Below are 21737 nucleotides of genomic sequence, written 5' to 3' on the forward strand. Positions count from 1 at the left end.
TACGAGAGCGAGAGGGACGGTACGATTCGAGTTTCGTAGTAGCCCTGCTGAAGTGGAATATAGGTATACTTACTACTAGCGAACCGGCACCGGGGAGCGGCTCTGAAATTGGTATCATGCTATCCCTCTTCCTCTCGTGATAAATGCTGTTAGCGTGAGCGGGATGGCACATATCCGATCCGACGTGATTGAACGAAAGTGGCGTGAGTGCTGTATCGCCGATCGCGAGTCGCTCGATCCAATAGGTTGGTCGGAGTTAGTTAGTAATTCCTCGGAGTCGATAAGATTTGAAAGCATAAGGGATTCGGATACGCTTAGGATCTGACTCTTGAATCTTTATATCCGGATTTACCCATCTCTTTTGTGGAAAATATTTAAAATTGTAAACGTATAGTATATAACTATAAGTAAGTATGACTATGATGAAGCAATCAAGCTGCAATGTCTGAAATCAATCAATCAACTTTTCCTGCCTAAATTTGAACCATCTTTAAGTATCCAAGTGTTTCGAGTAATTTATGCATTAAATATTACAGCGCTCTAATTTAGGTCAATAAAATGTCCCTTCTTTGGCGGAACGACGGTAAGTACATTTTTTTTAGTTTCAAACTTGGAGATGTTCCTCGTATATTTGGCAAAGTAGCAATCACCTACAACCAGCCAGCTGATCGTTAATAAAAAACAATACCACTCCATGCAGTCGGGTAAACAAAACCATTGACATGACATTGACAGCTTCTTTTGAGGTTAATTTCAAAATAAAACAAAACATGAAAACGTTGATCGGTTTTGTTTGAAAGTTTAATTAAAGAATGTCGCCGGTGCATTATTTTCAATTGTTTATTTTTAGCTTTTGCATTAATTCATTTTCTTTGTTCGTTTACTTGTCCTACTATGGTGAAAGTATAATGTGTTTCAATGATACATTTGAGCCGGAATACGACTATATTATTGGTAAGCCGTGATCCATTTACTTAAAGTAAAGTTAATAGAGAATTCAGATAATAACATAAAGAATCAGAAAGATTTAAAAAAAATATTGAACATGTTCGTAACCAGTTGCATTGGTTATAAACCGTGTCTCAACTGCTTACGCGCTCCTCGGGACATTTATAGAGCTATGTTCTAATAAAAAATACATACATGTATTTAAATGATGTGGCTACTTAAAACCCTAAAACGTAAATACTTCAAGTAAGCAATATCATGACATCAGCAAGTAAGTATAGCAGTCTATTTTTGATTTATAAACTACTGTTTCATTTTCCTCATAGTTTCTCTTGACTTACTTAGCCTTAATGAAAATTAATAATTTATCATCTTTTTTTTTAGTTGGATCAGGAACAGCTGGCTCTCTGATTGCCCACAGAATAGCAACGGAAACAAACTATACTTTTATAGTGCTTGAAGCAGGAGGGAAAGGAAATGCCCTGTTTGATATACCAGTGCTTGGGCCTTTGCTCCATGGCTCCGTTTACGACTGGCTGTTCCAGAGTGTGCCACAAGACAATGCTTGCCTGGCCATGAGAAATAAAGTAAGTATATTGTGAATATTGTGATACACCTATCAGCTCTGATTCAGTTCAAATTTTAATATTTGTTTAGATACCTACTGCAATACCGCGTAACTAGCATCCATAAGGTATAATTTTAACTGCACTAACAGTACTGACATTGTACTGTTCTGTCAGTGAAAATTATACCTTATGGAAAATGCTAGTTACGCGGTATTGCATATCATCGACAATATTAAAAAAATACCTTGTTGAGTTTCTTGCCGGATTATTCTTAACAAAGTTTTTCTAAACTGTTGGTTTTTTTTACATTCATTAGTGCTTGTCATAGCCTAAATTGAGTAAAGATATTTTGACTTGACTTTGACTTTATGGAAGAAAAAAAACATTACAGGACTAAATTACTCATCTAACGGTTTTGGATCTTCCTCAGATCATTGTTAATAGGATATAGTGTAAAGATTGAAATGCAATGGTGGGCCAATAGGCTAAACTCCTAAAATATATAATTTGTCTGTCAATTAAAATTTCAACAAATATGAGAAACATTTTTCGTTTGTCAATTAAACAAATAATTATGCATAAGTAGCCTTTTAAAGTTTACTATCCTTAGTGAAGTCATGGGGCCCCACTTCTGGTCTTTGATAGAAAGAAAAAATATGCATCCAATTGACAAGATTTAATTTTTTTAACACCTGTAAATTACTACAGGAACCAAGAGTTTTGCCTCCTGAACATGGGAAAATATTTATTATAATTTATTTCTCCATATTTAAAAAAAGTAAAAAATATATCTGAATTTGCCAACACTACCACAGAATAGATAATGTTTCCTTTGCCTTTTTCACCAGAAAAAGGAGCTCTCATAATTTTGACAATGTCTATGTTAGATTAACATGTTTTTTTTTTAATAGAGACTAGACAAAGTAATGGATCTATTGTGTGGTAGTTTTGGAGTTATGCCCTTTTTAAAATAAGCACATCTAATTTTTTAAAATATCAGTGTCTCTGTTTCCAAACAGAATACAGAGAACGAATCAAATTATAGTCTTAGAAATATGAAATCTTGTCAATTGTTTATGATTTTCTAACTAATAGAGTAAGGGGCTGTTTCACCACCCATTGATTAACTTTATTTGACGGATAAATGTGATGCCGTCTCCGTCTATTTGAACAAAACAAATAGAGATGGCATCACATTTATACATCAAATAAATTTAATCAATGGATGGTGACACAGTGGTTAAGCATAATATTTTTTACCCAGGATATAACCCAATTATACCAATTATTATAAAGCTTTAGCTAAATTTTTGCTGTGATAAAATTAATGACAGCTTTAAAAATTACATATTACCCAAGTCTTCATCTAACCCATTACCAACCTGCATTTTAACTAAATTATTATACTTTTAGAAATGTACACTCACCCAAGGAAAAATAGTTGGGGGATCTTCAAAACTGAACAACATGGTGCATGTTCGCGGGAACATATCACATTATGTGAACTGGTTTCACGGAATACACAGTGCAAAGTACATAGCAAGCCAGTTTGAATTTATTGAAAAGGAGTTGCTACATATAAATAAGTTGTTGTACGAAAGTGAGTTAGCTGACGCTGTGATACATGCTGCTGAAGAATTAGGACATAAGATTAAAAGTGATGAAAATTATTTTGGTAAAAGTATGCTAAGTCAAAGAAAAGGTGGAAGATGGTCAACGTCTGACAATCTGAAAGCGGAACATGTTAAAACAAATGCATTAGTACAAAAGGTGTTAATCAGAAATAATGCAGCATACGGTGTCCAAGTATTAAAATCAGGCCAGGAAATTGAATGCTATGCCAGAAAGGGTGTTATTGTTTCAGCGGGAACCTACAATACCCCAAAAATATTGCAACTATCTGGAATTGGACCGAAGAATTTGCTTGAGTCTTTAGAAATCCCTGTATTCAAAGATTTGCCAGTTGGTGAAAATCTACAAGACCATGTCACCACTGGTTTGGATTTAGTGTTATTTGATAATTCATTATCAGTTAATGCTTTAAATGTACTTAATGTTATGAACATATTTGATTATTTTTTTAATGGCCAAGGTGCTTTTACATCGCCTGGCTGTGAAGCAGTAGGTTTTTTATCAACCAAGAATGAATCAATGCCTGATTTGCAATTCATGGTGTTGCCAGTTGGAATATCATCAGACCGGGGTAGCCATCTTAGAAAAACTTTAAGTATACAGAATCATATTTGGAATAATTATTTTGAAAAGGTATTCGATAAGCACACTGCAACTATTTTGCCAATAGTTTTACACCCTAAAAGTAAAGGTACAGTTTATATTTACACTAAAAATCCAAACATTCCTCCACTGATTAATCCAAAGTATTTATCTCATGAAGATGACTTAGCTGTCCTTCGAAATGGTTTGAAGATGGTTATAAGATTTGTTTCTACAAAGGCCATGAAAGATATAGGAGGATATCTTAACAGAATACCTTTTCCTGGATGTGAAAAACATGTTTTATTTTCTGACGACTATTTAAATTGTTATATTAGACATCTAACACTTACTAGCTTTCATCCTGTTGGAACATGTTCTATGGGATTGCCAGATTCAAATTCTGTAGTTGACACGTCTTTCCGAGTTTTTGGAGTTAAAAGGTTGTATGTAGCAGATGGCTCAGTGTTGCCAACATTACCAAGTGGCAATATAAATGCTGCTATAGCTATGATGGCCAGTGTGTTCTTTGATACAAATATAGGCAATATAAGAAATACCAAACTGTGTTATGTTTCTACAATGTATGAATATATTTACAATATTTGTATTGTTGAAAAACTGTGATATTAAATAATACAATAATTAATATTATAATTCTTTATTTGAAGTATTTAAGGACACTTCTAACATGAAATATTACATATTATACGACATTTTGAGTCAAAGTTTCAAAAAACCTGCACCTATTTCAATCTCATGCAAGATTTCCAACTACAAAAGTAATTACAACATTAAGGCCCTTACCTGGCTTACCTTAAGTTAAGACATTCACTTATTAATGTAAAATAGTTATTGTTTCACAATTTGCTATAATAAAGTAAAAATACACATTGCAATGACTAGACAATTATTTACTACATACAAAATTTGCAAAATGCTACTTCTACATTTTACAGGAGAATTATGTTATACTTGTCAAAATGAGTATCGTTTCAAAAACGCCAAATTGAAAACTTGCACAGTTTAAATATTAAACGTGACTGTACATAATGTAAGTAAGATATATAAGCAAATAAAACATAGTTTATTCAGTAAAAAATCAAATGTTTTAAACAATCATGTCATGCCTTTTTGATCTTGATTCTTTCTCCATTAAAATTCACAATACATACATATAACATACCTAATAGGTATGTGACACACAGACTTAGCCGTGGCGCACGGTTTACAACGTAAAAGTAAGATAGTAAAGTAGGTAACGCCTACGTCGATTCAATTTATAATTCACAACTTTCTATCTTAGAAGACTACCTACTTAAGTAATTATTATTCTTAACATACATATAAATGTATATATAAATATACGCACAATGTGTCTACATATAAATTGCTATTAGGTAAGTGCAAAACACGAGGACGGAAGATCACTGCAAAATAGATAGGTAAATACATACTTATGGTGTTATTAGATAGGTTTATATTATAATTTAATTTCTTTTTCTTTCTTTCTTTCTACATAGACAACTAGTGACGTCATTCACCGCTGATCCTAGGAAACCAAAGCTTAAGACAAATGTCGAAGTGACAAATACAATTAAGAACGAATATTCTCTCATTGGACATTAAGCCATTTATTTAAAAAAAAGTTAACAGAAACTTACCTACCCAGCGTTTTATAGAGAGAGTATGACAAAGTATGTAAGTACTTACCTAGTTAGTGAAAGCACAAAAGGTGCTTGCAACATATTTCCATATCATCAAGAGTCAAAACGCCTGTCATTTCAAATCTAAACCTCTTCACAAAGATGTCCTGATGTACATAGGTAATGAATATTGCCCAATGATATTCGTAAACTGTGAACAAACTTTTCGACTCCTAAATAGATCTTATATGAAGGGGTGCAGCTTTATTTATCAATAGAAACAATATTATAATAATGTCACATTAGTAGGTATTTTATGCAACAGTTGTATAAGACGGGTCAAAAATGCGAGCGGCGTGGGTTACCTACTTATGCAATTGCATAAGAAAGTCAAAAAAAAGCTCGTGGCGTATTTTTACGATGTTCGCTACGCTCACATCGTAACCCATGCCATTCCCTTTCTTGACCTCTCTTATACGACAGTTGCATAAAATACTATAAAGTGATTTGTGACATTGTCATTCATTATTTCAGTTCATGCATGAGGCTTCACCCCTCATAATTTCATATATTACTTAGGTACCGATTCTCATTACCATTATGTTCTAACACGTCAAATGACGGGCGTTTTTCCAACCCTTGCATACCATATACCTAGATGTACAATATTACTTAGCAGCATAATTTGAGCACGACAAAATGAAATATATAACATTCCTAAGCTACTGCAACTTTAAAAACTATTTTAAACAAACATAAATTTAAATATTGCTGTAATTTTCTTTCAGCTTTTGTAAATACATCATAATATAAATATAAATGTGATATTGTGTATATGTTGTGCTGAGCAACCGTTACTTACGCAGTAGCTGCGACTATAAATACTGGACGGATCGACTGATACCGAAGGCCTAAAGCAGGTATCTTAATACCCACTTAGTTACATTTAGTACTTAACACTAATATATTAAATAATCTAATTACATTAAATTGTACGTCATAATACTGAGCGGTAAAATTGTCGTCGTCAATACTTTTTGTTCATTTAAATACAAATATTGCGCCATCTGAGACCTTATTATTAAATGCGGTCGATAATCGAAATCAATTTTATAATTTTAATTCGGGTCTTGTTCCTACTTGATTTTAGAGAAGCTCGGCTCGACCGCAATAGTCTAGAACATTGTGTTGAATCGAAATCAAAGCAATTCTTTTGCTCTACGTCAGTGATTTCCAAACTTTTTTTGCGGCGGAATCCTATTGGAGGATTAAATATTGGCCGGAGCCTTGTAATAGCTAGAAACAACTAATTTAGCAGGAGGAACTACTAGCTGTTGCCCGCGACTCCGTCCGCATAGAATTGGTTAATCGCTATCCCGCGGGAACTATGCAGTTTTCCTGGATAAAAACTATCCTATGCCCTTCCCTGGAACTCAAACTATCTGGATACCTAATTTCATCTAAATGGCTCCAAAGCACTGTATTGTCATGTTATTCTTTATTCGCTTTTGATGCTACTGAAACTAGATCCAAAATAAATAAATAAATTTTTGAGACACGGGGTTTGGATCATTTTTGCAAAACTGCGTCCAAACTTTCGCCATACCAAATTTCTTCTAAACCAGCAGAATCTGATTCAGACCGGTATAACATGATTGAGCAACGAATATCTTCATTATCATTCTCATATATAATATTAAGTCGAATAGCATTGGGCTAATTTAAACGTTAATCAAAGGCCTTTAAGCCGTAGTTAAACAGATTTGATAAGTTTACACAACCCGTAGCGTCCTACACGAGTTCTACGGCGTAGCGCCTCTACGCAGTAGAGGGAAAGGCATAAACAAGGATAAATGTCTGAAATTACATATTTTTGTCTTATTAAGGTGACCTGAATCACAAGTTATTGCGTCTTTTGTATATAGATCAAAAAACCCTTGTTCTAGTTGTGGAACGAATATATTGTTTTTACTTTTCCGCGAATAATAATATATTTATGGCAAAGAATCAATTTTCATATTTCGGACACATAGTGCGTAGGTACTTAGTGGCGATGAAAAGTCTAGAAAAACTGATTATAGTTGGAAACACCGAAAGCAGAAGATCGCGCGTTCGTCACCAACGAGATGGACCTAGGGTTGCCATATGGGAAAATGAAATGTGATGATAAATAAAAAACCGGCCAAGAGCGTGTCGGACACGCCCAAAATAGGGTTCCGTAGCCATTACGAAAAAATTAAGTAATATTTTTCTAAGGATTTCGTATTTTATACGGAATCTTCCAAGTTTAGGTATATTTTATACCTTAGGCTGCTATTTACTCTTAAACTACTAATAATTCTCAAGCAAACTTAGCCGTTATAGTTTTCCTTGTAAGTTTGATATTTATAAATACTTACTACCATCTTGAATTTTTTCAAATTTTTCCACCCACCGGTTTAGATTTAAGAGGAAAGGGAGGGGGGGGGCGCTCGATTTTAATGAAAATTTGCACTATTTCGCAAACAAATCACTGAAACGAAAAATCGTCTTAGCAAACCCCTTATGGTTTCAAAGACCTATCCAACGATACCCCACACTATAGGTTGGATGAGAAACAAAAAATCTCCCCCACTTTACGTCTATAAGAGGGAACCTAAAAAAAAATTCCCGCGTGGGAACTATGGCCCAAGCCCTCTTGTTCTGAGAGGAGGCCTGTGCCCAGCAGTGGGACGTATATAGGCTGGGATGATGATGATTGTACCATGTTGTCGGCATAGTTTACACATACGGATTACGGACGCACAGACATGGCGAAACTGGGTTCCGTTTTTGCCATTTTGGCTCCGGAACCCTAATGACAGGACTATTACGGTTATTGTAAGGTTTTTTAGGGTTCCGGAGCCAAAATGGCAAAAACGAAACCCTTATAGTTTCGCCATGTCTATCTGTCTGTCTGTCCGTCCGCGGTTTCGCTCAGGGACTATCAATGCTAGAAAGCTGTAATTTTGCACGGATATATATGTAAACTATGCCGACAAAATGGTACAATAAAAAATTCTAAAAAAAATTGTTTTCGATTCAGTGATTTGTTTGCGAAATATTCAACTTTAAAGTGCAAATTTTCATGAAAATCGAGCGCCCGCCCCCCTTAAAATCTAAACCGGAGGGTGGAAAATTTTGAAAAAATTCTGGATGGTAGTAAGTATATGTTTATCTTACAAAAGAGAGCAATTAGAGCAATTTATAATTTGAAGACGCGTGAATCTTTAAGATCTTTTTTTAAGGAAACAGGTATCCTAACCCTGCCGTCGCTTTATGTTTTTGAAATAATCATGTATGTAAGGAAGAACATATGTGATTTTCCATAAGCCAAAGGCTAAGTACTAGAAACACATGGAAGCTTAAAGTTCCATCTTACAGACTGGCTAAAACCAAAAAGTCGTTTCTGGGAAATTGCATACGTTTTTATAATAAAATTCCAAAAAATATTATAAATGAAACGGATACAAAATTCAGATCTATTGTCAAGAAGACGTTAATATCTAAGGCGTGCTAAGGCGTATTATAAAGTTAATGATTATATCATGGACAGAGATATTTGGAAATAATTCCGATCCGCATTAGCGATCCCTTCAAATAGCGAACCTACTGTGTTAAAAATAAAGTTGTGTTAAATACTTGTGATGTATACATATCATTTAATAATATTGTAAATCTGTTAAAAATATTCCTCGTTGAGTTTCTTGCCGGATTCTTCTCAACAGAGGTTTTTCCGAACCGGTGGTAGATTTTTTTGACCTCCATAAGTGCTTATTATAGCCTAAATTGAATAAAGATATTTTGACTTTACTTATATCAAACTTTCAAGGAAAACTATAACGGCTAAGTTTGCTTGAGAATTATTAGTAGTTTAAGAGTAAATAGCAGCCTAAGGTATAAAATATACCTAAACTTGGAAGATTCCGTATAAAAAACGATATCCTTGGAAAAATATTACTTATTTTTTTCGTAATGGCTACGGAACCCTATTTTGGGCGTGTCCGACACGCTCTTGGCCGGTTTTTTGTAACAGATTTGGCATAGCTTAAATTTAATTTTAAATTGTTTTAAAATAAATATTAGGGGTTTTGCTGATTACTTACTACTGAAATTTAACATTCCATCTATTAAAGCTGTGTAAAGTTTGTAATAAATGTATCATGAAAACATATATTTATAAATATATATATGTGATACTTATTTTTTAATAAGTTCATTCCTAAGCCAGCCTAAAGCCTGACTGACACTTGCCCAATCCGGCCGCAATTCTGACAAAGGGTCATGTCAGGACATGTCAGGACAAATCCTGACTTATGGCAACCCTAGCTTTTTATTGTACACTAGCTGGTGCACGCGGCTTCGCCCCGGTTTTTTTTTTAATTTTCGAAATCCTGACTAAGAACCTTCTCCTGCCTGACAATAGCAAACACAACAAAAAAAGAATTAGCGAAATCGGTCCAGCCGTTCGCGCAAGTTTCCGTGACCAAGGGAAATAGGGATTCATTTTTATATTATAAGATAAAACGTGTTAAAATAACTAAATAATAAATCACTTTGTAACGAGCATAGGCCGTACGTAAATCAAAATTCATTGTGCTGGACCTCGAAACGGTTTTTGCGCACTTTTACCAGTATTCGTTAATGAATTGATATTCGGCGAATACTAATATTCGTAGGTATACGTACCTAATCGTTGCATCACTACTTTATAGCTGCTTAAACCCGAGGTTTTGTGGTACCTACCTACAAATCCGAAATTACTTTCGCGCAAGTCAAGTGTCGGAATTAAAAGCAAAAACCAATGACTAGAAATACGGTGACATCCAAACCATCCAAAACACAAAGGCATTTAGCATGTGGCTATTTATTAGTGATAAAACGAACTAACCTGGATGTGAAGTTCTATCATAATTATGTGAGCTGCAAATAGTCGTCGAAGGAAAAAACTATCGCATAAACGATTAAACTGTCCTAATACCGTAACAAAACACCGTTGAGCCCCGACATTGGACAACCAATATTATCACTCTATTTAGTTATAAGCTCGATATCTAATATGTAATGAGCAAGTAGGTATTAATGTCGTGGCCCTATACGTACTACGCAGTGCAAAATTTGAACTTCGTATCTTTCCGTCCCGCTGACGCTTATTATTATTATTAAACACGAGAGTGGTAGGGACGGTACGATACGAACTTCGATTTTCGAATTTGCGTAGTAGACCCCCTGAAATCCACGTGTAGAGAAGATTCTGCCACTAAAAAACTAATTTAGGAATAATATCGAATTTCGCATCACAACATCGATTCGGCAATTTTTCCTTACCTGACCCAACTATATTAAAACATTCGGACGGCATTATATTCACCTTTTTGAGCTTATCAATCTTAGATACCTACATCTACCTACACCTAAAACTTTACTATACTTACTAAATTTGTGCTTTTATTGCATTTATACAAGCGTAAACAAACTTTTAACATTAACAAACATTAATATTAACAATATAAAATAAGGCCTATTTATTAAGGCCAAAGATAATACTTTGTTTGACTAGAAGTCCAAAACCTACTTCGCCATCGATGTCAATTCTAGACACATATTATAACTAAATAATTAAGCCGCAATGTTAATACAATTAACACTCATACAGTAATCTTGTCAAAGGCACAAACATCAAATCTCAAGGAAACTTGACTACAATAATACAAACACGTTGACTAAATATTACAATTTAAACGTCACTAAAGCCAGATTGAATTCCAAACCGTCATATCTATTTATCACTTTTATTAACTAATTTTTCCGACGTTTTCATATGTTTTTATGACGAAGTTTCCAAAGCATTCTGTCCTGACCTGATTTGCCATTTGTTTCTGTAAGTTGGACTGAAAGCACGCTTGATTGAAACAAACTTTGATTTTGGCGTTATAAGAATTACTGTCATTAAACCAAGTACTTGCGCTGCTGTATCCCATCGTGGAGTATTAAACATCCGGTTAAATTACCGCCACGAAAATGCCTAAGTATTATATTTTAGCCCTCCAGGCTGGCAATACATCTGAAATTCTGTATTGTGGGTGTCCATGGGTGGTGGTGCTCACTTACCATCAGGTAGCCCACTGGCTTGGTTTCCACCCCATTAAAATTATATCCAATCTATAAGGCTTATTCATAAAATCCGGCTTTAGGACTTATTGCTTCGTAGCTAAGTCAAGACGCTTACTTGAAACACGAGTCGAGATAATTGTCTAGCATGTCCAATTGCAGATCGTCCCAATCTGTAGGGTTCAGCAGCAGGGAACTCAGGTCGTCTTCAGGGATCAGCGGGGGAGGAACCACAGGTTCCACTATCACGTTGGCTCCTACATGTGCGTCCAACTGTATGTCTGGAAGTGGTTGAAGGTTGAACTCCGGTAGGTGCAAGCTCACCGTGTGGCCCATTTCAGTCGCTATCGCTGGAATTAAATGCACGTTTAAAAAACCGGCCCAATGCGTAACCAAGTAGAACCACAGCACAGCACAGTAAGGTTGTACTGCAGGTCGTACTTACAGCGGTTTACTTATTATATAAGTTTTAACCGATTATTAAAACCAAACTTGAAAAGCTACCTACGCAACAGAGGTACCTAACTTTTCCATTTGTTATTGGACAATAATGAGCTACTTTTAATTCCTTCCGAGTGATTTTATATTTTTATTAGCAGTAGGTACTTCGATGCCCGTTAGCACGTACGATACGTTACGTCGCTTTGAGGCTTTTTAGGAAAATTGAAAATACTTTAGTGGACGTTATTTAATCTACGTTTAAGACCAGTTCATTTCTGTTTATTATGTTTATGACACATTTTTGATGAAGTACTAACTTCTGAAGTAAGTAAAAATAACACTACGTCGCAAGCAATGAGGTTTCTAAGTGAATTTATCGATTGAAAATATACAAAATAAATAAGTGCTGAGAAGGAATCAGCATAAGGGTACTACGAAAGTCGATAATCGAAGTTCGTATTTTGCCGTCCCGCTGCTGACGTTTTTATTAAGTATTTAATACGAGAGTGAGAAGGACGGTACCATACTAACTTCGAATTTCGTAGTAGCCCCCTGAAATTCCTTGACTGATCGTGCCGGGCCGCTTTTTATTGCATTGTATTGTTCATACAGCATGCATTCGACATTCGTACCACTAAGTACCTAAGTAACTCAAATCGCGAATTAAATAAAAAATGTCTCCTTTGAGTCCAGATTTTGGAGCACTTATTTAAATAACCTTACTAACTTAGAAAAGTTAAAAAAACCGCATCGAAATCGGTTCATCCATTTTACAGCTGCAATGCCACAGACAGACAGATATAGGCTTATAACTTATAAACCCCTGTTTTTGCGTTGGTGGTTCAAAATAATGTAGCATGGCCTTACGTTCAACAACTGAAGGCTCCAAAATATTAGCGACCGCAATTCGTTCTTCAGACATTTTCTCCTGAGGTTTGTTATCTCCTTTCTTTTTCTTGTGAGGCCTGTTGGAAATACGCTGCGTCCCTTTCAGGTGTGCCAGGTCTAGTTTCCAAAAGCCACCTTTCCCGGGCTCTTGCTTCGATCGGGCGACTTTAACGAATACTTTGTTTAGAGACAAGTTGTGCCTTATTGAATTCTGAAAATGATAATAAGGCCAGATTGTTAATATGACATAGTGGATCTAAATATGCGTAGAAATTACTATTAAGAAATGGAATTCGATTCTGTAGTCTGTTTTTCCAGATACAATTTGGGACTATTTAAGGCCAAAGTGAATAGGCTATTTGTTACTGAACTAGTGAATGCATTAGCGAATATAAATAGAGGTTTTTTCCGAACCGGTGGTAGATTTTTTTTGTCATTCACAAGTGCTTGTTATAGCCTAAATTGAATAAAGATATTTTGACTTTGACTTTGAATAAATGCAAGTGACGAGTTGTCGTCCATTGTGGCGTTCTAAGTGGGAGGCCTTTGTTTAGCAGTGGACGTCTTCCGGCTGATGATGATGATGAACTAATGAGCTAGATCTTAGGCCTCATCTGCACTTATCATTAGTCTAATGGTTAGATGGACTAGAGGTCAAACGCTAACCAGTTTTTAAGTAAAAAAAACTAGCTAGTGGCTTTATACAAAATAAAACCAAATAGGCTAGTTAGTATTCAATAAAAAAATTAATTAGTGCGTCAGTTAGTTTATTAAAAACGGGGCCTGATTTACCCACAGGCTAATAAGGCCTAGGGCGTAAGGACCAAGGGGGCGACTAGCGCGAAGTTGAAATTTAAATTGAGTGAGAAAAAGAGAGGTCATCAGATCAGTGAGGAATTACTGTCGCGGGGGAGGGGGGGGGGCAGCCTAGGGCGGTTAGAAATATTAGACACGTATTTTATGAAAATTATATCCAGTTCAAGTTCTGTTCAACTCTGAATTCTAAACTATGTACCTAATTCTAAAAAGTCAATTACAAACTACTTAAATATTATTCGCAATATCAAAATTATTTATACAGCAAAACGTTTATATAATATATATCTGCAGTACCTTTTGAAGAAAAGCCCTATTTTAACCTACTCGGCGTGAGTATAGAGTAAATAACATAGCCCTATCCTATTAAGCGAAATTATAAATAGAAACACAGAGATGTTTTTAGTATAACTAGCTTTTATAGGTTTTTAGAGCATGCAAACCTTTAAATGCGTTTTTCTCGAAACTACATTTCATGCAGATAAGCGATTCTGGTTGTAAGGGGACGATATAAAACATACAATTAGATTAATCTATTCGATACTAAATTTCCTAACAAATGGCGCCGCAATAACGCTATCACCCCAACCAACCACTCCACAAAATAAATCCATTTTCTGCATATTACCAATTAGGCCTTATCTTATCTTCCGATTTGCCGTTTATTAAATATGGGGCTCCCGAACTGATAGCAGCTGGATAACCGTGGCGGGACCCGTTTGAAACAATCAGGCCCTAACGAAGTGCAAAATTCAAAATTCAAATCTTGCCGTCCCGCTGACAGGTGGTGCAGGTTTCCTCATGTAGTTTTCCTTTACCGCACAGCTCATGGTAAATTTAAAATGTAATTTTGCACACAAATTTCAAAGAACTTAGAGTCGAACCCAGAACAAACCACTAAGCTGCCACGGCTACAAATACGTACAAACGGATCTCCGCTACGCGCCAAGCGTACCTACTATCAACTGCTAATTAAAACCCTGGCCCTAAACTACGAAGAGCAAAGTTGGAACTTCGTATCTTACCGTCCCGCTGACACTTTATATTATTTAAAACGAGAGTGAGAGGGACGGTACGTTACGTACTTCGATTTTCCAATTTCGTAGTAGCCCCCCGTTACCCTAGCGAAACATGGAAATTCATAAGATATTGTGATTCTATTTAGCATGAGTAGTCCATTAGCAAAATAGTTGGCACTTGAGTTTCATTTCATCGGTAAAATGAAATCAAAAATATGTTACCGCTTTTATCTGAATACATTTAATAGAGCGAAAAGTATTTGTATTGTGTTCAGCTGTATTAATTTAATAAAACCAATTTATAATAAGTATCCATAGTCTTTTAAAGTAATGTCACATTTTTAAATTATTACTTTACTTTATTCCTAAGGTTAGTAATATGTAATACTTATTAACCTGTGGTAACTTTACTGGTTGGTGTATTAGCTAAGTTTTCATTTGTAATCAGCCATATTGTACCGTTTGTACCCAAATAAACATTAAAACATAAGCTAGGAATGTTAAGAGAGTTATATTTAAATACTAGCTTTTGCCCGCGGCTCCGCCCGCGTGGGTTATCGCGCGCTGTTTCCTAGGGAACTGTGCATTTTTCCGGGATAAAAAATAGCCTATGTCACTCTCGCTCGGGCCCATAAACTATCTCTATGCCAGAAATCACGTCGATCCGTCGCTCCGTTACGGCGTGAAAGACGGACAAACACACAAACACACTTTCGCATTTATAATATTAAGTATGGATTAGTATTTTCGTTTCACCAATGCAACTCACGTGATCCCTATTTTCTTATGGGTAGGTTCCGTAGGTTGTATTATACTCTGTCGCGGGTTCAATTCTCGCTGACGGCAAAATGGAAGTTTTAGTATCATTGAGGAACATAATGTTTTGGAATATATAATTACGTACAAACCTCTATTGCACTATTTAGTTTTGTCGATCACTCCTTATCACAGAGCAATTTTGGCTGACAGAGTAGAATATTACATAATGTGTTTAAAAAATAATAATCTTATTAACCACTGTGGCGAATATTATTCCTACCTCACTGATTGGCGGGTCAAGGTCTATAATACATTTATGTATAAGTAAGTGTCCTACACACTTACATTAGGGCAAGCAGATATTGTGATCGATATAATATTAGTAGTAAATAGTTATTGGGTAGGTATTGCATAAAGTATATAGAACTCACTTATTTTTTACTAGCGTTTTTGCCCACGACTCCGTCTGAGAAGAATTTATTTATGCTATCCCACGGGAACTACAGTTTTCCGAAATAAAAACTACCTATGTCCTTTCTAGAGTCTATACAAGGTATCTCCTTACCAAAATTCATCAGTCACTTGAGTGGTAACAGACAGAGTTACTTTTATCATTTACGGAATTAGCAAAGATGGTTTTATTTTATAATGTTTTATACTTTCGCGATTCTCACTCATAACTGGGTAATAGATACTCGTACATTTCGAGACTTAATCACGAGTATATACTATTTATTGGCTTTATTGCTAAAACTACTTCGACGTTTCGACCACATTGCAGAAACCGTGGTCACGAGTTACCTCTATTAGTAACAGTAGTAGGCGAGATTTAAGTCCCGAAATATATATCACCAATAAAATGGCTTTATTTCTAATCTATTCAATGCAAAACTAGTGCTAAAATGGAATAAGTGACAAGTCACTAATGTGTTGCAGAATTGGATTGTCCCTAACACTTGATTGGGTAGTTCCCCGTCCTTGTTTTGTATCAAATATTGCGCTTAGAAGATCATATCTCCAACATTGAGTAAATAAAGCACAACTTACCTGCCATGTGGGATCCGCATTTCTATAATACTTAAAATTCTCTTTAATCCACGCGTAAATCGCCGAAAGGGTCATCTTGTCGTTGTTATACCTCATCGCCATACAAATCAATGTGCTATACGAGTAAGGAGGCTTCTTCTCACTGCTGCACTGGTACTCCTCTCTATTTTCCATAAAGTCCTTCTGGCACTTAGCTATGGTTTGATTAAACTTCTGCAGCCTCGTGTTCTGCGGTTGCGTCTTCGCTGGAGGATTAGGAGATACCGGAGGAATCGGGAACTGCGGGATCGCCATTATATTCGTTATATTCTGCAGCCATGTCAGATTAGTCAAGTCTGTTTCTTGTTCGTCTTCCACCACTATCTTCTCAGGTTTCCGCTTCGGCTCAGGTGGTTTCGGTTCTTCAGGAACGTAACTTTCTGGTTGCTCGTAGACGTATTCTATTTCGACTGTGTGCGAGGATTCTGGGACGGTGTGGTCGACTGCGAAGAAACCTTGATCGCCTGCGTCACCGTACAGTTGGAGTACAGAAGCGTCCAGCATCTCGCCAGACGTTGGCGACAGGCCCGATGTTATATGCATGGCGTCTTCACATCACTGGAGCTGCGACAAAGAAAACCGATGAGTCATTGACGGCGGCGATGAATCAGCGTGTTGCACATTAATAAGTAATTTGTTTGTGTTCTTGTTCATCCATGAGCGTCAAGGAGTAGGGATTAACCACTCGAAAACCAACAGCAACTTTTCAAGGTAAGTCTTTGCTCCAGCTCAAAATAAGTGTTGGCCTGATCTCATTACTTAAAGTATCAAAAGATATTCGCATGATTGAATAAAACCGATTGAATTGTAAAAAAAAATCGTAACGGACTTTTTTTGAAATTTGAAGTGGATACGACTTTTGGAATTGGCAAGTGCTAGTTGATGGCGACTTACCTGGGTGGTGGTCAATGGTGGTGCGATCGATACGGCCGGCGTGACGTCGCAGCGGTCAGGGAACCGCGCGAGCCGGCAGCGCGATGGCTTGTGTAGCGGGCAGGTGCGCGCTCCCCATTGTGCCTCGAACAGGTGTTCGTACGATCGATATTTTTCCGCTTTGAGGACAGGGGTGGCTCTATACACTTGGTAGAGCCTCGCTAGTTGAATGACAACGCGTGTTGTCTTACCACTTTTCTGTACGAGTCCGCAGAAAGTTACACACTTGAGGCACTTGTCCCACCGCCAGCGAGGAAGCGATTGGCTATCGACTATTTTCTCGCTCAAGAAACGAACAAAAGATATAAGATCCTGTGTGAGTAAAAGAGATACATATATTAATAGTTGATCGCTGGCTGTTCACACTGTCGGTGAGAACTCGCTCTTACATCTTTTGTCGCAGCGACAAGAGCTATAAAACTCGCTGAGCTATAGATACTCGCTCAGCGATGTCAGCTTAGCGGCCGCCCCGCACGAGCGAGTCGAGTGGAGCGAGTAATCGCCCGCGCACGCGAACACTCGCTTACAGCCGAGCGACAAAACTACACTCGCTTCTCGCTGCTCGCCCACTCGTTTCTAGTTACTCGCTCTACTCTCTTCTCGCTCATCGTCGGCGGTGGGACAAGTGCCTGACGTTGACGCGCGATGTTTCCGTGTACTTTCAGGCGTTTACTTCAATTCTAGTCGTTAAGGTTTTGTAGGGTATTGTATCTAATTTATTGTAAGTCGGTGGTTATGCCCGTGCGCCCGCATGTTTGCAGTTTGTCACTGTTATCGTCTTATCGCCGAGACGCTGCGTACTGCGGGTAGCTTCCTCGAACTTTTAATGTTGCGAGCAATTTATATAAGTGTTATCGCTGCATAAAGAAAAAGTTTTTTTTCTTGCTAATAAGATACGCTGGTTATTATTATTACCTAAATACCTACTTTGGAATTATGTCGAATACTTCGCAATTGCGAATTGTGCCGTTGAATAGGTTTTTCAAAAAAATGCAGGTTTTTTAGCGTTTTACGATTCAGGGATTCGTTTGTAAAACATTAAGCTTTAGATAAAACGTATTGATCGATCAGTAGGTACGAATAACTACTATGAAATTAGTATGAAGCCTTACATACTAGGTACTGAACTTACCTATAACTGAAAAATTTAAAAACCCGACTGTTGAACTTTAAGTTACTTAATAGAGTTTTAGACTAGATTTGTTTTTGCTATTTAGTTTTTTTAACGCACTCAGTTTTTTTTATTTCTTACTATCTGTAGCCCGCGACTCCGTCCGCGTTTAATTCATTAATCGCTATCCCGCGGGAACTATCCAATTTTCCGGCATAAAACTATCCTGTCGTTCCCCGGGACTCAAACTTTCTGTAAGTATACCAAATTTCATCTAAATCGGTTTAGCGGTTTAGACGTGACGAGGTAAGAAACAAACAGACAGCCCTCGGTGTGGCCGGCTAGTGTGACGATACAAGTCAGCAGATTGGGATAAAATGCGACACTTCTTCGCGTGCTATTTCCTGGCAAATTCTGCGATTTTATGATGTTTTAAACTTTCATGGTTTTGACTCATAGTTAATACCAAAACTCATCCAAATCTGTCCAACCGTTTTAGAGGGACAAAAATTGACAATGTGTCAATGCGACAGAGTAAAAAAGTGATCCGCTACTTTTGATGCTGACTGTACGTACATACACACGTACAAAAAATTATCTTCACAAAATGTCGCATTTATAATAATAGTAACTGGTGTCTTAACGCATAACGCCATCCTTTGGCTACCTCAGGACAATAGCTCGGGGTAGGTACCTCAAATTAAACAAGGTCTCGGCTTCAAGGGTTCATTGCCCTTTGTACACATACTGGTGGAAAATGAGGCTAACGACTCGTCTTAATCTTAATTAGAAATCACCACAAATTCGGATTGTCTATTTTTTATAATAAATCGAAAACCATTTCGAGATAAATGCTTTCTAAGTCGAATATAATAAATTGTCTAGAGTTGACTTAAATTCTTAATTTTATTCAGACTTAGTTTTTGCGCGGAATTATTACTCCCAAGGCATTTTAGTTTAGGTAGGTAGTAAGTAGCTAGTAGGTACAAGCGGTTTCTTAAAGTAGGTACATATCGTTTTTTTTTTTATTTACCTTACAATTCGTATTACTGAAGTTACCTATAATGTAGATGCTTACATATATTATTTTCACCCAAGTCCCAAGTACCTACCCAAGTCGAAATTCGACTTTTAATCGAATTGACTTGAAATTTGGTGCAAATAATGTAGGCAGGATGAAACAGACAAGAATAAAGCTTTTATTTTAGTTATCTACCTGTGCCATCCACGAAGAGGCATGATTTTGACAAAATTAGACATTAATGACGTTGTAATAAGAACGCCGTTAAGCGGCACGCGTCATCGTGAATGACTCTACCTATAAGTACTACAGTAGGTTAGTTATCCTACTTAACCCCATACATCCCTGTATTTTTTTCTTTAATTTCATACTGTATCTTAATTTCATATTTATTCTTATTCAAAATGACTCTGCCAAGTTTCTTGCGGCAAAATCTCCTTGGCAATGATGGTTTTTCAGAAAGCGCTGGTATTTCAAAACTAGTTGACTACGGAACCCTAAAAAATGACGTGTGAAAGAGCCCATTGCGGCCTATTTACAGAATAAACGATTTGAATTAACAGCCACGTCAACAACAGAACAGCATGGACGGTTGTAATGCACAAATCTACACACGCTCTTTACCTTGGTATAGTAGACGTGTGTAGATCATTTAGAGCACAGCATCTGTTTATCTGTTGTGCTGCTGACTATACAGAATGATTGGGGAGACGTGAGCGGAGCAAGAACCTTACACCCTTAATTTAATTTGGAACCTGACCAACAAATAGTTGGAAAACCCCGATTTTGATGAAACATGTCTAAGAACCATCGCTAGAAAACCTGCTTTGAAATAAAAAAAACGCATTCAAATCGGTCCACCCGTTTCAGAGCTACGGTCGCACAGACACGCATGGCGGTCAAACTTATAACACCCCTCTTTTTGCTTCGGGGGTTAAAAATCAAAATAATTGCAGACCAAATTACTACCCACTGAATTCCGTGAGATGGCCATCGAAACAGAGGCAGACCGAAGAGTAGATGGCGGGACGACTTGGACGATCAAATGGAGTGGCAGGAGCTGCTCTCGGTGGGGACGAATGGGGGAAAAAAGAGAAGGCCTTTGCCTAACATTGGGACACTTTAAAAGGCTGACAAGAAAAAACAAAGATCTAGATTGAAGTCCATGAAAATAGGGTACAATACATGTATGTACTTATACATTTTCAACGCTGTACAAAAAAATATATTCACTTTAGAACTACGTACCCCAGACCATCCGATGCAAATAATGAAAAAAATATACCTAGAGAGAGATGGGTTGGGTTAAGCGCTTTCGCTTTGTGTCGACGATGTGTACTAAGTAGGTATAGATATAGTTGGATTCCATACTCGATCATATTTTTAAGGAGTCATGCATATATTATTCAGGTGCATACCTCCCTATACACAAGGGAGGTTATTCGGGACCCGTACGACTGGTACGGTTCCGCTCCGACGCGCAAGGGGAGAGGGAACGTCGCGACTATAACGGTTAGCGGGGTGGACAGGAGCACAGTAGGTGGTAATAAAACTCTATACTGTAGCAGCGGTATTACTTAATCAAACAATTATTTTAGTCAAAGTCTAGTACTAAATGCTAATGGCTAATAATATCCTTGAAAAAATCTTATTACTTAATCCGATAGATTATCAGAAAATATTCTTTCGTCGATTAAACAAAAAAATATGAAAATATAGCGAGTTAAAGTTCCGTGTGACACTTATTAGCACGCGTGACGCCACGGGCCTCCACTCTCAAACAGTCAGTCTCAGTCTGTGGTCTCAGTCAGACCATCTACTCCACCTAAACTAAATCCACCATAAACCTATGACCATGCCCAATGACGTATCAGTCGATCATTGCAATTGATTACTAAAATAAATTCACTCAATCTCACCCTACTTCAAATACGGAAGTGAAGTAGTAGGGCGTCCATGTTCACATTTTTTATGGAAAAGTCCTTGCACATAAAAAAAAATCCTTCATAACGACGGACATTCCTTTTACTGAATAAAAAACTCGCACTGATCCTGTACACTGTAGGTACACACAATCATCTAAGTAGCTGCACTTTTGACAGTGGTCGTGGTCGGTCAGGTAAGGATCAGTAGTGAACCTTCATGACGACTTTCTTG

At 36.9% G+C, this 21737-nt stretch overlaps 2 protein-coding genes across 3 annotated transcripts; one reads left to right on the plus strand and one right to left on the minus strand.

Moving 5' to 3' along the window:
* The first annotated feature begins 686 nt into the window (after window positions 1–686).
* On the plus strand, window positions 687–7637 carry LOC141428858 (glucose dehydrogenase [FAD, quinone]-like). 2 transcript variants are annotated; one of them, XM_074088895.1, is made up of 3 exons: window positions 687–954; window positions 1333–1535; window positions 2931–7636. In XM_074088895.1, the coding sequence occupies exons 1-3, from the start codon at window positions 813–815 to the stop codon at window positions 4356–4358; spliced, it is 1773 nt and encodes a 590-aa protein (XP_073944996.1). In that variant the 5' UTR covers window positions 687–812; the 3' UTR covers window positions 4359–7636. The 2 variants fall into 2 exon arrangements, with proteins under 2 accessions (XP_073944996.1, XP_073944997.1); XM_074088896.1 differs by lacking the exon at window positions 687–954 and adding an exon at window positions 984–1219 and having other exon boundaries at window positions 2931–7637.
* A 52-nt stretch (window positions 7638–7689) lies between these two features.
* On the minus strand, window positions 7690–18252 carry LOC141428859 (uncharacterized). Its single transcript, XM_074088897.1, has 4 exons — window positions 17410–18252; window positions 16477–17079; window positions 12815–13046; window positions 7690–11856 (listed from the first exon to the last, which is right to left on the minus strand). Exons 2-4 carry the CDS (start codon window positions 17056–17058, stop codon window positions 11621–11623), a joined length of 1050 nt encoding a protein of 349 aa, XP_073944998.1. The 5' UTR covers window positions 17059–17079; window positions 17410–18252; the 3' UTR covers window positions 7690–11620.
* Between the last annotated feature and the right edge of the window lie 3485 nt (window positions 18253–21737).

The sequence above is a fragment of the Choristoneura fumiferana genome, chromosome 6 (genome assembly GCF_025370935.1).
Source record: "Choristoneura fumiferana chromosome 6, NRCan_CFum_1, whole genome shotgun sequence".
NCBI lineage: Eukaryota > Metazoa > Arthropoda > Insecta > Lepidoptera > Tortricidae > Choristoneura > Choristoneura fumiferana.